General features: G+C 41.0%; 1 protein-coding gene across 1 annotated transcript in view; it reads left to right on the forward strand.

Annotated features, from left to right (window-relative positions):
• The window catches only part of GLT1D1 (glycosyltransferase 1 domain containing 1), an 81,865-nt gene that overhangs the window by 13,169 nt on the left and 53,698 nt on the right, over positions 1-14,998 (forward strand). The window contains exons 4-6 of the mRNA XM_026657018.1: positions 3,403-3,454; positions 12,661-12,697; positions 14,019-14,075. Coding sequence (XP_026512803.1) covers positions 3,403-3,454; positions 12,661-12,697; positions 14,019-14,075 — 146 coding nt within the window. The remainder of the gene's footprint in view (positions 1-3,402; positions 3,455-12,660; positions 12,698-14,018; positions 14,076-14,998) is intronic.

The raw sequence follows: 14,998 nt of genomic DNA on the forward strand, positions 1-14,998 counted from the left end.
TGGTAAGGGGGCGGGGGGGGGGGTTGGATAAGGAAGCGGAGGGTCCTGGGGGGCAGTCAGGGAGCAGGGGGTGGTTGGATGGGGCGGAGGTTCTGGGGGGGCGGTCAGGGGCTGGGGAACAGGGAGGGTTGGGAGTGGGAGTCCCGGGGGGCCTGTCAGGGGGCAGGGATGTGGATAGGGGTCGGGAGGGCAGTCGGGACAGGGAGCGGGGGGGGTTAGATAAGGGGGTGGGATCTCGGGGGGCAGTTAGGGGCGGGGGGTCCCGGGAGGGGGTGGTCAGGGGACGAGGAGCAGGGGGGGTTGGATGGGTTGGGAGTTCTGAGGGGGACAGTCAGAGGGCGGGAAGTGGGACGGGGCGGATAGGGGGCGGGGGCCAGGCTGTTTGAGGAGGCACAGCCTTTCCTTCCTGGCCCTCCATACAGTTGCGCAACCCCGATGTGGCCCTCGGGCCAAAAAGTTTGCCCACCCCTGGCTTAAGTCCTAGTGGGACTTATATTTAAGAAGATGCTTAAGTGCTGACCTGAATCGAGGCCTTAGAAGTTTATTCTTGCTTGTAATCAGATGGTTAGAATATCATTTATATTACATTGTAGTTTTCATTTCAGAAACACCTGTGGTAAATAACTCTGGAAGAGGAGGAGAAAAGAGATAGTGTGGCAATTGATACAAAAATATTAACTGTGAACATTAGACAGAAGCAAACTGAACATTTTTATAAAAACTGGACCCCTATTTTTTTTAATTTGAAGTCTCTCCATTGTGACCTGTGTTTCTGTATTTAGAGTATATGAAATCTTGCAAAAACATAGCTTTTGCATATGTCAAATACCTTCTATGGGTAGTCAATGCAGTTTTGTGATAATTACCTTAGGAACTTTAAAGGTATTTTATTAGGCTAGATTTGTTCTGATGCTTCAAAATGTATTACCATGTGCTTTGTAGAGTTCATAATGTTTTCTCTGGTATAGGAAAGGTAATTCAGTTTTCTAGAAGCTACGGTGAACAGATCATCCTGGCAGTATTATTCATTGCATAGTTATTAAAATAAAAATTGATTTTTTTATTATTGATTTCAGGGTTCTAAGCAGAAAAGTTCCATGAATCGTAGATTACTTGTCCAGCACAATATACCACCAAATTCCATAAAACAAAGTATTGAACTGTGTCTAGCTTTATAATGAGTGTTTCATTTTTAATCAAATTCCTCTAAATATACCTCCAGGGTATATTTTCAATTTGACAGTACTTTGTGGACTTGGGAGCAAGAGTTTTTCTGCTTGTTAATGTGATGTATTGAAAGTATAATTGTAAAAACTTGAAAGGGAGCATATGCAACTTGAGAAAACAAGCATTTGCAAAGGCTTTAATAACCTTTAAACTGTCAAATTGTATATGTGGAATGCATTGTAATGGTGTAGAGCAGATACTGCCGAGCAACTGCATGGAAACAGGCTTGTGACTGTGAAAATAAATATAATAATTCAGCACTATGACTTCTAATGAATGGTTGTGACTTCACACCAACAAATTACAACATTAACAGCTCCTAGTGAAAGAGCATTTTTGTGGCTGTGACTTTCCAGATTGCCTCACCCATTGGTACCCGCATACCATGGAGGTGCAGGATAAGACCCACAGAGAGTAAGATAGAATTGTTATACTACTTTTATGGAAGACAAAGCCAGAATCACAGATTTAATGTGGTAACCCATCTCCCCAATGCCCATACTTTTATCCCCAATATAGGGAAAGGGGAAAAAAAGAACTGAGGCCTTACATCCTGATTTCAGAAAGCCGCTCTGTTCAGGGTAGCACTGTGCAGATGCTCAAGTCCCAGTGGGCACTAAGACATTGTCACTAAGGACCCCAGTGGATCAGGCACTAAAGCATTATTGCGAAGGACCCAGTTAAAGACAGCAACTGAAACACATGTGTAAATCCCACTAGGATTGAAAATTAAATTAAAGCATGTGCTTAAGAGCTGTTCTGAATAAGGATATTTTCCTGAATTGAGGCTTAAAAAGATAACTGTATGGCACATACAACTTTTAGGTAGTAAACATGTAGGTGATGTTGACTTTAATTGGAGCTTGATATACTCATGACCTTTGAAAATCAGGCTGGGTGAGTCTGAATTTGGGCACCCAAAATTAGAGACCGCTTTTGTAAATTCTGGCTTTAAGCAGTCTGTGCATCAGTTTCCGCATCTGTGAAGGGGTAGGGGTAATACTACTTACCTTCCTCACAGGAGTATTGAGGAGGCATATATTAACTGGCCCATGTAGATCCTGTTGATGCACATTACAGGTTCCTTAATGTGTGTTAACATAGGATGTTAACATGCACTAGGGAACTTTTGACACGCGCCAGCAGGGTTTACATGAGCCAGTGAGTGCGCAACACAGTGCACTTCAGAATTCACACCCCCTTTGTGCACATTGTTGCACCATGTAGCTAAGCCCTCAGTCACTTGCCCAAGGCCAAACAAGAAGTCTGTGGCAGAGTAGGGAATTGAACCTGGGGTTCCTGAGTCCCAGGCTAGCACCCTAAACGGTGGACCATCTTTCTACTTTATTTAATGTATTTATTCCTCCTGTTTATTAATTTTATTTATTCCTCTTTCATTAAGGAAATATTCTATAATGTGAATATGTAGGGCTATGTCTATACTACTACCTATGTCGACATAACTTATGTTGCTCGGGGGTGTGAATTGGTACAGCTGCACCGCTGCAGCACTGTATGTGTAGACATGCCCTAACTCAGTGGTCCCCAACCTTTTTCATCTGGCGGGCGCCAGACGACGAGCCACTGCGCACCGTGGCCGGCAGACGAGCATTCGCCGAAATGCCACTGAGAAGCGGCAACGTCAAGAGGCGTCGCCGCCAAAATGCCGCTGACAAGCAGCGTCATCCAGAGGCGTCGGCGGCATTTCGGCGGGGACGCCTCTGGATGACGCTGCTTGTTGGCGGCATTTGGCAGATGCTCGTCCGCCGGCCAGTACGCGGGTGTACATAGATGCCATGGCGCCCGCGGGCACCGCATTGGGGACCACTGCCCTAACTGTATTGGACTTCAGATTCCTTCTCTCGTTAGAAAGAAGTGTACCATAACTTGGGAGTAGAAGTGGGAAGAGCAGCCTGGAGGCAACTATGTCAATCTGGATAAATGGCAGTGGGCATCCCCAGTGTCTGGGCTTTCATTGAATGCAATAAATCCTCACTTTAGCTCTACTTGGCAAAACAAATAGAATTCCTGCTTCCTGCATTTCCATCTTACTGTAATCATTTTTATCAGCTTCCAGTCTTTTTTCTTATATACTTTTGTTCTGAAGTGCCCCTTTATTATTATATTTAAAGACTTTAAGCAGATGATCCTACCCATTTTTGTCCATTTAACTAGGTTTGCAGTGGCTTTCACAGAGAAAATGAAGGAACTGGCAGCAGCAGAGTGGGTATGTTTATATGATTATTATAGCATTATCAACTAGGCATTACCATAAAATTTAATTCTAAATAATGCGGGAGAATTTTAATAATCTTCATATTGTGTATTTCTGATTTGTTTCTGGAGGAGAAAACATTTTATATTTATGCACTTTGCCGGGTCAAATAGGTCTGGCATTTGAAAGTCTTTCGTATTTGAGAAGAGTTTATAGTTGTTTTTAAAGTACTGCTCCGTAGCAATTAAAACTAGCCTTTGCCTTTTGAGTATCTCCTGATAGTATGTTTATGTTCTTTCCTTTTACATCGTTTACTAAGCCCCTGGATGTTGCCCCAGTTTTACTAAACAGCTCTATTTACAGTGAGCAATTTTTAAAATTCATTTGTAAATACTTGCTTTTTCAACACAGAAAACAAAGCTAAAATGAATGTTGGGCCAAGCCCAGAAACACGAGATCCCCTATTTCCCAGGCTGTGAAAGGTATACAGCACCAAAATACATAATGCCTTTTAAAAAATTGTTAGTTTCTGAAAAAAATGAAAAACTTTTCTATGCTAAATGCTGCAGCTGGCCAAATACTGGATACATTTATTTGTAATATAACATATTAGATAAAAATACATTATTTGAGAAATTATTTGACTGATAGTATCTGATCAGCAGTAGATCTGGATGAATAATGCAAAATAAAATTCATTGAATAATATATTATCTGCTGAATATATTATTTAACTGATAGTTGCCCAGTTCTTCCAAACACTCTCAGTCCTGTTAGTGGGAGCATTATTTTTATTTGCATGAAGTATGTATTACCACATTGAATTCAATTTTACAGTAAGCTTTACATTTAATCTTTACTGTAATGGGAGAAGATTGTTAAAAAGGAATGTTTTCTAATAAAATTGTGTAGCACTCAAAGATAAATTTTGAACTGTTATGGATGTCAGCAAAAGATTTTGGGGGGACAAAACTTTTGTGCTTTTTCTTTGGTACGTGTACTATGTGTTTCTGGAAGAATGTATATTGTATTTATGAAAGTCCATACACCTAATACAGGGGTCGGCAACGTTTGGCACGCGGCTCGCCAGGGTAAGCACCCTGGCGGGCCGGGCCAGTTTTATTTACCTGCTGACGCGGCAGATTTAGCCGATCGCGGCCCCCACTGGCCGCGGTTCGCCGTCCCAGGCCAATGGGGGCGGCGAGAAGCGGCACGGGCGAACGATGTGGTAACATTCATCTAAGCCCTAATGCTTCACCACTCAAGTCAATGATAGCTCTGCCATCGACTTCATTGGCCAGAGGATCAGGCCCTTAATTGCTAGGGTTAGTTTTCTAGTTTCTGAACAGATTTCAATTAGGATTTCCAAGATCTGGTGTTAAGTAATTTACTTCTAGCGATTGATGTTCAAATATTATTTAAGTAACATATGAAATGAGTTCAGTAGAATCATAGAATCATAGAATATCAGGGTTGGAAGGGACCTCAGGAGGTCATCTAGTCTAACCCCGTGCTCAAAGCAGGACCAATTCCCAACTAAATCATCCCAGCCAGGGCTTTGTCAAGCCGGGCCTTAAAAACCTCCAAGGAAGGAGACTCCACCACCTCCCTAGGTAACGCATTCCAGTGCTTCACCACCCTCCTAGTGAAATAGTGTTTCCTAATATCCAACCTAGACCTCCCCCACTGCAACTTGAGACCATTGCTCCTTGTTCTGTCATCTGCCACCACTGAGAACAGCCGAGCTCCATCCTCTTTGGAACCCCCCCCTCAGGTAGTTGAAAGCAGCTATCAAATCCCCCCTCATTCTTCTCTTCTGGAGACTAAACAATCCCAGTTCCCTCAGCCTCTCCTCATAAGTCATCTGCTCCAGACCCCTAATCATTTTTGTTGCCCTCCGCTGGACTCTTTCCAATATTTCCACATCCTTCTTGTAGTGTGGGGCCCAAAACTGGACACAGTACTCCAGATGAGGCCTCACCAATGTCGAATAAAGGGGAACGATCACGTTCCTCGATCTGCTGGCAATGCCCCTACTTATACAGCCCAAAATGCCGTTAGCCTTCTTGGCAACAAGAGCACACTGTTGACTCATATCCAGCTTCTCGTCCACTGTGACCCCTAGGTCCTTTTCTGCAGAACTGCTACCTAGCCATTCGGTCCCTAGTCTGTATCAGTGCATGGGATTCTTCCGTCCTAAGTGCAGGACTCTGCACTTGTCCTTGTTGAACCTCATCAGGTTTTTTTTGGCCCAATCCTCTAATTTGTCTAGGTCCCTCTGTATCCGATCCCTACCCTCTAGTGTATCTACCACGCCTCCCAGTTTAGTGTCATCTGCAAACTTGCTGAGAGTGCAGTCCACACCATCCTCCAGATCATTAATAAAGATATTAAACAAAACCGGCCCCAGGACCGACCCTTGGGGCACTCTGCTTGAAACCGGCTGCCAACTAGACATGGAGCCATTGATCACTACCCGTTGAGCCCGACGATCTAGCCAGCTTTCTATCCACCTTACAGTCCATTCATCCAGCCCATACTTCTTTAACTGGGCGGCAAGAATACTGTGGGAGACCGTATCAAAAGCTTTGCTAAAGTCAAGGAATAACACATCCACTGCTTTCCCCTCATCCACAGAGCCAGTTATCTCATCATAGAAGGCAATTAGATTAGAGTAGCCTCATCCAATTTTTTTTAGTGAGGTGGATGTGTCCACTTGATTACTTGAGCTTTGCATAGAGTCCAGAATTTAGTCCAGAATTAATTAATTAAAGCCACCACAGTCTCTAAAACAAAAAGGAATTAAAGTGAGAGAGTGAGGCTATGATCTTAAATGTCTTGTTCCAAATTCATTTTGGGGGTAATTGAGCTGAAGTCAGTGTAGTCCTACCATGGGTGAATATGACCACTTTCCTAAAATTATACTATTAAAAATATATTGAATAGACCAAAGGAATGGGGAAAGTAAAAGACAAGAGAAAAATGTAAACTTACATTGAAATTTTACAGAGAGTCACTCACAAATTTCAGAGAGAGACTAAAATTAAAGGAGTTTAAGAAACAGGCCTTGCAAATAAATCAGACAATGAGGTTGGACAAAATCAGTTGTGCAAGAAATGTGATTCTCTTCGCCGATTTCTGTCTGAGCATTCTTTCTAAAGGCATGGTTTTAGTGTAATTACATTATTGTCAGATTTTGCTTTGTTTAAATAATCCTTCTTAGTGAACAAATTTGGTCCAGTATATAATTTAGCTAATCCCACTAATTATCATCAAATAGAAAAGCAGTAGAGCAGTCACCTAAATACCAATAATCCAGAATTGGAAGCATTTAATTTGGTCATATTTTTTCCTCTCTTGTCATTCGTGTGTTTTGTTTTATAATTGCACTGCATGTGCTGGAAGATATTAAAAGGAAATAACCTTTTTATTTGTTTTGAGTGGAAGTAGTTTAGATCATGCAACAGTATCCATTGTAATAATAAAATAATACTTTGTACTTCGATAACACCTTCCTTTTGAAGACCTTGAAGTGCTTTACAAACTTCAGGCCAGATCCTCATCTGCTGTAAATCAATAAACCTCCATTGATTTGAATGAGTTAGGTCAGATGACACCATCTGAGGATCTGGCCCATAATATACCAGTTTAAGGGCCTGTATTCCCCCAATTACAGCCAGCATTGTACCTGCAGTACTGTAACTCCCTTACAGGCAACACTGTTATTTGTAATGGTGGGGCTAACCTCTGCTTGAAGCTGGGTGAGCTGCAACAGTTTAGCGTTCTTTACCCTGTCTATAACAGGTGTTTGCACTAGGGCAGCTACACTTGTGGCTGGCCACCAAATTGCTGTATTTGGGGCCAATGCCAAATGTAGACAAGGCCGGAACCTGGACCCTTCACAGATGCTTAAGAATGGGGAAGGCACAAGGAACTGGGCACAGCTGCAGTCTTTGCCCTGACTTGAGTACAAAGACTGCTCCTGGCTAGTGTCATTAGCAGCTCTAACAAACCCAAAGAGAGCTGTGGAGGCCCTGGCCCAACCCATCCTCCACACCAGGTGGCAGAGCTCGCCAAGTTCAAAGGGGAGTACATACTGCATAGCTTAAGAGGTTGGTGTAGCAGGTCTGCTCTCCAGTTGCTCCAGATAATACAATGCTTCTGCTTGGGGAGTGATTTTGATCCAAATACAGGTGCTTGAAACCACTGCTTTACATTATTGCAAGCTTGTTTGGGAGTCACTCCTACAGTATACCAGAACTTGGTCCATTCATTAATTGAAACAGCAGTTCCTTTGGAAACTGATCTACAGATAGCAACAGGCAACAGAGGGTCCTGTGGCACCTGCAAGACTAACAGAAGTATTGGAGCATAAGCTTTCGTGGGTGAATGCTGATTCAGACTAACATGGCTACCCCTCTGATACTAGATAGCAACAGGAATCCCTTGGCTGCCACCTGGACTGTTCACACGGCAAAATGAACTCAGAAAATTTGCACGGTTTGCATGTACTAGCCTGACTGAATGAGCTGCAACATGACTGACTCCAGGCATTTTTTAAGAGGGTATTCGTCTCTTAACAATTCATTCCTTCTCCTCCTCTCCACGTGTTCCCTTATTTCTGATCTAATAATCACCAACAGCAATAGGAACTAACTGCATGTACCATCTCTTCAATTTTAATTTCCATAATCATGCAATCATTTCCCATTAGGCATTTGCTTCACCACCCTTCCCTCCACCAACAGAAAACTGTTTGGAGGTACAGCCCGCATGTCCAAACAGTTTAATATTGCACACTAATACTGTCTACAGTTTCTTCACCATTAATTGATTTTAATCTGATTTTGTCGTGTTCATTAAAAGGACACCCAAAGAGATGTGTGGTCTAGTAATTTTGTATTATTTGTTGTCAGTAGTGACCACAATGTACTAGGCACTATACTAGCATATAAAGAGTTGGTCCCTTCCCCAAAGAGCTTACACTTGAAAAAGACAAAACAAAATGCTGGACAAAAGATTGGGGAAAGGAGTAAACTTGGACTCTGGAATTCCTAACCCTGGTTCTGACATTGACTCCCTCAGTAACCTTAGGCAAGTCATTTTTATCTGGGCACAGATAATGTTGGCTATTAGTAATTAATATATTAGCAGTTAGCCATCTAATTGCTTCTGTAAATCTATCTTAGGTACGTATGGCTCCGATCACCATAGTAATGGATCGCCTTACAATCTTTCAGTGTATTTATCCTTCCCTCACTCTTGTGAGGCAGGACTGTGCTATAATTCCCATTTTACAGATGGGAAACTGAGGCACAGAGAAGCTAAGTGATTTGCCCAAGAGCATACAGGACGTCTGTGGCAGAGAAGGCTCTCCCGAGTCCTAGGCTAGTGACCTGGCTCTTAAGTACTGTTATTTCAAATAAAACACCCGATCCTCTAAGAAAAAGCATAGGACATGGACATTTCAACTACAAACACTGAGAAACACAAATGCACTTTTCTGTGCTATTCTCCTGAGAATATTAGGATTACTTACCCATTATTTCATACTAACGTGAGCTGCATCACTCCTCCAATGTGTGCTTTCTTAGTTAGTCAGTAAATTACGAATTTAAATTCCTAGCAAGTACTAGAAATTGTATGGTACTCAGAGGGTCATATCCTCCAACAAACTTTCATTGTATTGGATAAAGTATCTTTCATTAGGAATCAGAGGGGTAGCTGTGTTAGTCTGAATCTGTAAAAAGCAACAGAGGGTCCTGTGGCACCTTTAAGACTAACAGAAGTATTGGGAGCATAAGCTTTCGTGGGTAAGAACCTCACTTCTTCAGAGCCATGTGATTTGCCTTCTAAAATATACATGGAAATGTGAAATTCACATCCTATAAGTAACAGCAAGATAAGGCTCTGAGTTTATATCTGATAGTTCTGAGACACAGTCTTTCAATAGTATCCGAATCAAGAAATGGTTAAAAAAAACTGTATCAATACAATCATCTTTGTACAATAAATATCATACAGTACAGTGAAATTGAATCCTATGTTCGTGCTAAATAAAAGAGGGGTCAATTCTTCACTTTTCAAGTATATTCTACAAGGTTCTGAGCACCAAAAGTTCCCATTGGAGACAATGGACTTGAAAGCTAACATCTTTAAATCAACATGGGATGCCTTTCTAAAACACAAGATACAAGCTAGATGCAGCTATTACTTGATGAATTTCACAGCCTACATCATATTAATGGTCCCTTCTGACCGTAAAAATCTCTGAGAGTAGCCAGATCCTCAAAGGAACAGACCAATGGTGAATTTTCACCTCCCCAAAGAGTCACTAAGATATAAATAAATACATACATATATCATCCCTTCCAGATTTGTAATATAAAATCTAGTTAATTTTAAATGAGAGGGTGTCATTTTGTACATTTTTAATAAGAATTTAAGTTAGATGATACAATTTAAACACGTATTATCATTGGACACTCTTTAATGTTCCCATTGGAACTGACTAGAGCATCCCTGTTTTATGTTTCTTCAGTGTCATTGACAAATGAGGCTGCAGATAAAGGGTTTGTGGTCCTAAAAAACAACCAACCTTCCATAATCTCAGCTCAGTGTACAGTTCACCTATGCATCATTCATTAATCTTTGTTTCAGCAAGAATGCCTAGTCTGGTGACAGCATAGAACTATAGTTTGAGGTAGTGTGCTCTCCACAGGTGCTCTTATAAAGAATATTCTAGGTTACAATATGTTCTTTATTATTTTTTTCCACTTTAGTGCATAACTGAAAGTTTTCAGACTCATGCTTAGCTTTGTATTTTTGTACACTCACTGGGTTTGTAATTTAGCTGTTAAGCAAGTGACATACTAGATCCTAAGCAGTTATGGTATTTCCAGGCAAGGGAAAGGACAAATACTGAGCCAAGAAAGTCCAATCTGTACGCAGAGCATTATAAGATATATAAATACATGTGGGGATCTTGGCAACGCTTGCGGTTTTTATTTTAGCAAGAACAGTTAGCTCCGATTTTGAACTTGGAATTGCTTTGTTTTTTCATGGTTTCTGTGAGGTCCTTGAATTATTTGGATTAGATCATCAGTTAGTGTAAATCAGATTCAATGCAGCTACTCCAGTTTATGCTGAGGATCTGATCCTTTGCATGTGTGTAATGAAGTTATTTGCTGTGTGGACATTAAGGGTGAGATTTTCAGAAGCTCTCAGTATTGGCCTCACTGCTCCCATTGCAGTTATAGTGAGTTTTGCCATTGATTTCAAGGGGAGCAGAATTAGATGCTGCTGAACACTTCTAAAAATCCCACCCTAATGATCTCCTGGCCTTCTTTGTAGGGGTTTGCTTCAGTCTCCTAGCCCAGATTTCCAACTTCCCTAGTTTGTCCACGCATCAAATTGCAGAACAATTGGTTGCCATCCTCCTCCCCACCGTTGCTCTCCGTGTATACTTAATGACGTGTTTGAGCTCTTTTGGACGGACAGGTGCTATATAAATATGAGAGGTTATTTGTTACGCTATATCTGAGACGTGTTTATGTTGTTGCATACCTCTTAAAGCTGTTTTTTTTTTTTTTTTTTTATAGCTCATGGAATAAGAGTATTCATACAGGATCTGTAGGGCAACCCATGGAATAAGAATATTCATACAGGATCTGTAGGGTGCAGCCCATGACTATGGAAAGACCTAATCTAAACAGCATAATTCTTGTCAGCCCCGGTCCCCCTTTAATTACAGCACTGGTGTTCGTCTGAGGAGTGTTTGTGAAGTAGCCAGTTCAGTGACTTCCAGTGAACTTCCTATCCCCTTGACTGGGCTATTTCAGACTGATGACATACCACTTCCTCCTGAATTACTTTCTCTCTCGTTTCCGTTGCTGTTAATTTTCAGTACTTGAAACTGAACATGATGACTGAGCTATAGAGAGGGCCAGTCACATAGGACAAAGCTGAAAAACAATATGTGCAGTTGTTTCACATTTGTTTTTGAATGGGGCTTTCTTCTCAAAACAGCGCATCTCTTCCTGCCATAAAGTCATTATCTGGCACTTAAAAAGAACAGGAGTACTTGTGGCACCTTAGGGACTAACAAATTTATTTGAGCATAGGCTTTCGTAGGCTACAGCCCACTTCATCGGATGCATAGAATGGAACATATAGTAAGGAGATATATATACACATACAGAGAACATGAAAAGGTAGGAGTTGTCCTACCAACTCTAAGAGGCTAATTAATTAAGAGAAAAAACTGGCACTTGTGATTTCACAGCCTTAAGGGTGGGTGATGTGCAGGTTCACAATCTGCTGATACAGGTGAATATCCTAAATTACTTATATCTGGATGCCAAACTCTGGATAAGATAGGGACTCTCTGCCCCAGTGGGCAACTCCTTACCACAATACTCAGTCTGAGCTATTTAGGCAAGGTAGGTTATTTAGGTAGGCTGTGAAGGAGCAAGCCCTTGTTTAAACACATAGGCTTTGTCTACGTGGCGGAAACAGCTATATCTGCACTGTGTAGCTATTCCAGAATACCTCTGGAAGAGTAGTGTCCACAGAGGGGAGTTATTCCAGAAGCTATAGCGGAACAGTTACTCCAGAATAGCTATGCCGGTCAATTTTCACACGTAGATAAGCCCATATATATTCGGCAGCAGTCTTTGACAAAAGATGCTGTGAGAGATAAGTGGGGTTTCTTGCTTGATATGTTTGAAAGGACCTTTTTAGATAAATGCACTTTGATTAAACTGATTCTGTGGCTTTTAAACCAATTATGGTTTTTCTGCTAGTCCCAGTGTTTTTGGAAGCTACAGCCTTCCTTCTGCAGAGAAATAGTTCTCTCTCTCTCCGTGCAATGAGCAGGCTAATGGATGCTAGAAGTGTCATTGGCATAAGCGAAAAAGTAGGTTTTATATTAATCTGGTAATTGTATCAAATTGCAAAATTGGTTGGTTGATACTATAAAGATTGATTAAACTTAATTTTAATCACTGATCTTCTTGTGCATTTGACCTTGCAAAAGTGTTCCTTTCTAATGGTCAAAAACCCATTAGAAATACAGCTGGTCTCTTTTGCTTCTCAATACTCAAAGGGCAACTATGTAGTTGACCCTATTACTGCACTAGATTATTTTGAGTCTGAACAGTTTTTTGGGGGGAAGGGTGAGCAATGAAATTTACTCTTTTGCTCTCCTCTCTTTAAAGCCAGATGCTAGAAGCAAAATATACATCCAGACTCAAGGTAAGTTTTGAAATATTCAAGGTATGTGCTTGTTTTGAAGCTTGCTACCCTTATGATGCCTACTTATGTGGATTTTTCAAGTGATACAGAAGTACTTGCTGAAATAGACATAGGATGATGGCCTGGCTCCACTGGAGTCAGAGTTTTGCTGTTGACTTCATTGGGCCAAGATTTCACCTAGATTTTCAGGTGAACTCTTGATTTTGGGTGACTCAACTTTCAGCTGCCCAACATGACACATTTATGGGCCTGACCCAAAGCATGGTGAAGTCAGTGAGAGTCCTCCATAGACTTCAGTGAGCTTTGCATAAACTCTTCACTTCTAATATTCAGAAAGTGCTGAGCCCCCATTCTCTAAAAATCAGGCTCCTTTAACATGCCTCACGTTGGAGGCACCCAAAATCAGGATTTGCTTTTGAAAATCTTGGTTGGACAATTAGTGCAGGGAATGTGATGCATTCTGTTTGTAAAGCGCCATATACATCTATGGTGCCATCTAGGTAATATTTCGTAAAAATTAAGACCTAGCTTAGCATTTTAAATGTGGCTGCTTCAGCTGCTGGTTATGTTACTAAACTAACCAACTGTAGAATGTGAAAATAAAATTTTAGATGTTTAACTTTGGCCTTCTAAAGAAATTTTTTTTTAAATGTGTATTGTGGGGTTAAGGGTTTAAGATTTATTAAGAGATTAAATATTCATATAATTTGGTAGTGACATCAAAGGATTTGGGCATGATGTTTTTTTATTCCATGATCATAGAATATCAGGGTTGGAAGGGACCTCAGGAGGTCATCTAGTCCAACCCCCTGCTCAAAGCAGGACCAATCCCTAACTAAATCCCCAAATCACCCCCTGAAGGATTGAACTCACAACCCTGGGTTTAGCAGGCCAATGCTCAAACCACTGAGCTATCCCTCTCCCCTTTGGTATATGTTTCAGAACCAATCCAGATGATTTTCCCATCAAGTAAAATCTACCTATGAGACATCCAGACAACAACATAGTATTAAGAGGCCAAACCAACATTGGTGCAAGTAGGCATGACTCTGTGGACTTCCATGGATTTGCACCCTCTGAGTGCATTTGGCCCAAGGTATAAATATTGGAACCTAAATTGGAAAAATCAAACTGAATGCTACAGAAATTCTAGGCAAGGAAATGTACATGGGAAAGGAAAAGCTTGAAATGGGAACAGTTTCAAGTGGGATTTAGAGTATTTGACAAAGACATTATTCACTCAGTACAAATTTTAAGAGCTATAGTTCTGCCACCCTAGGTCTAAGTAAAACATGTTGTCCTTTTCTTCCCTTGAATCTAGGAATTATGACCACACCCAGTGCAACTTTTAACTGGAAGAGATTTCTACAAAATGCAGGTAAAATGTAAAATTGCTTTATGCTTCTGAACAAAGTGCATGAAGATCATAGCTTACATATGCTGCCTCTTCCTCTAATTAAGTTTTCAGTACATATTCCTGATATGTTTGAATGATTTTCTGTTTTTGTCTCTATTCTGGAAGGGATCTTAGAATATGTAAGTTGATCTGTTGTATGGTTGTTTTTTAGTGCTCTTGAAAATGAGGGATTAACAGTGCTAGCTAGAATCATGCAGTCAGAATTCTGCCCTTGCTTGTTAATCACAGCAGCGAACTACCCCTGCTATTCCTAGTCACAGCCTTTAGTCGTGCTTAAACTGACAAAAATGAAATTGCACCAAACAATAAAGTGGCTATGAGATATGGACAAATGTCCCCTGGAAACATAGTTGGCAGTAACACTCATTTCACTCATGACCAAAGCACAGATATCTGAGCATGCTTGTGATACACAGAAATGTGATGGAGGCCAGTATGACAGAAGAGATGGGTAGGGAATCTGACACAGCAGTTCAAACTTTCACAATCTAACCCCCACAGTGAGCCTAATTCTTGACCTGGAGAGGTCAGATATCATTCAATATTTGTGCCTATATGCTATATGGCCTCACTATGAAGACTATCAACAAGAATGGTAAGTATGCTTGGACTTCTGGACAGGCATTGTGTTGCCACTAAACTATCTGGCAACCTCTTTATGGTGCCAACTTGTATATTTCAGTCTGGGCTGAAACTTGGTTTCAAAGTAGGAGAAAATTTAGGAAAATAACAGATTGTTTTATTAATAAATTAATAAGTCTTTTAAATAGGTAATTAGGGTCTGAACCAGATTCTGCTGAAACCAATGGGAGTTTTGTCATTTATTTCAATGAGAGTGGGGTGAGACCCCCTAGCACCTGACCTAGAGTTCATAGAAATCAAGC

This window comes from Terrapene carolina, unplaced genomic scaffold (genome assembly GCF_002925995.2).
Source record: "Terrapene carolina triunguis isolate 2854851 unplaced genomic scaffold, T_m_triunguis-2.0 Scaffold234, whole genome shotgun sequence".
NCBI classification, from domain to species: domain Eukaryota; kingdom Metazoa; phylum Chordata; order Testudines; family Emydidae; genus Terrapene; species Terrapene triunguis.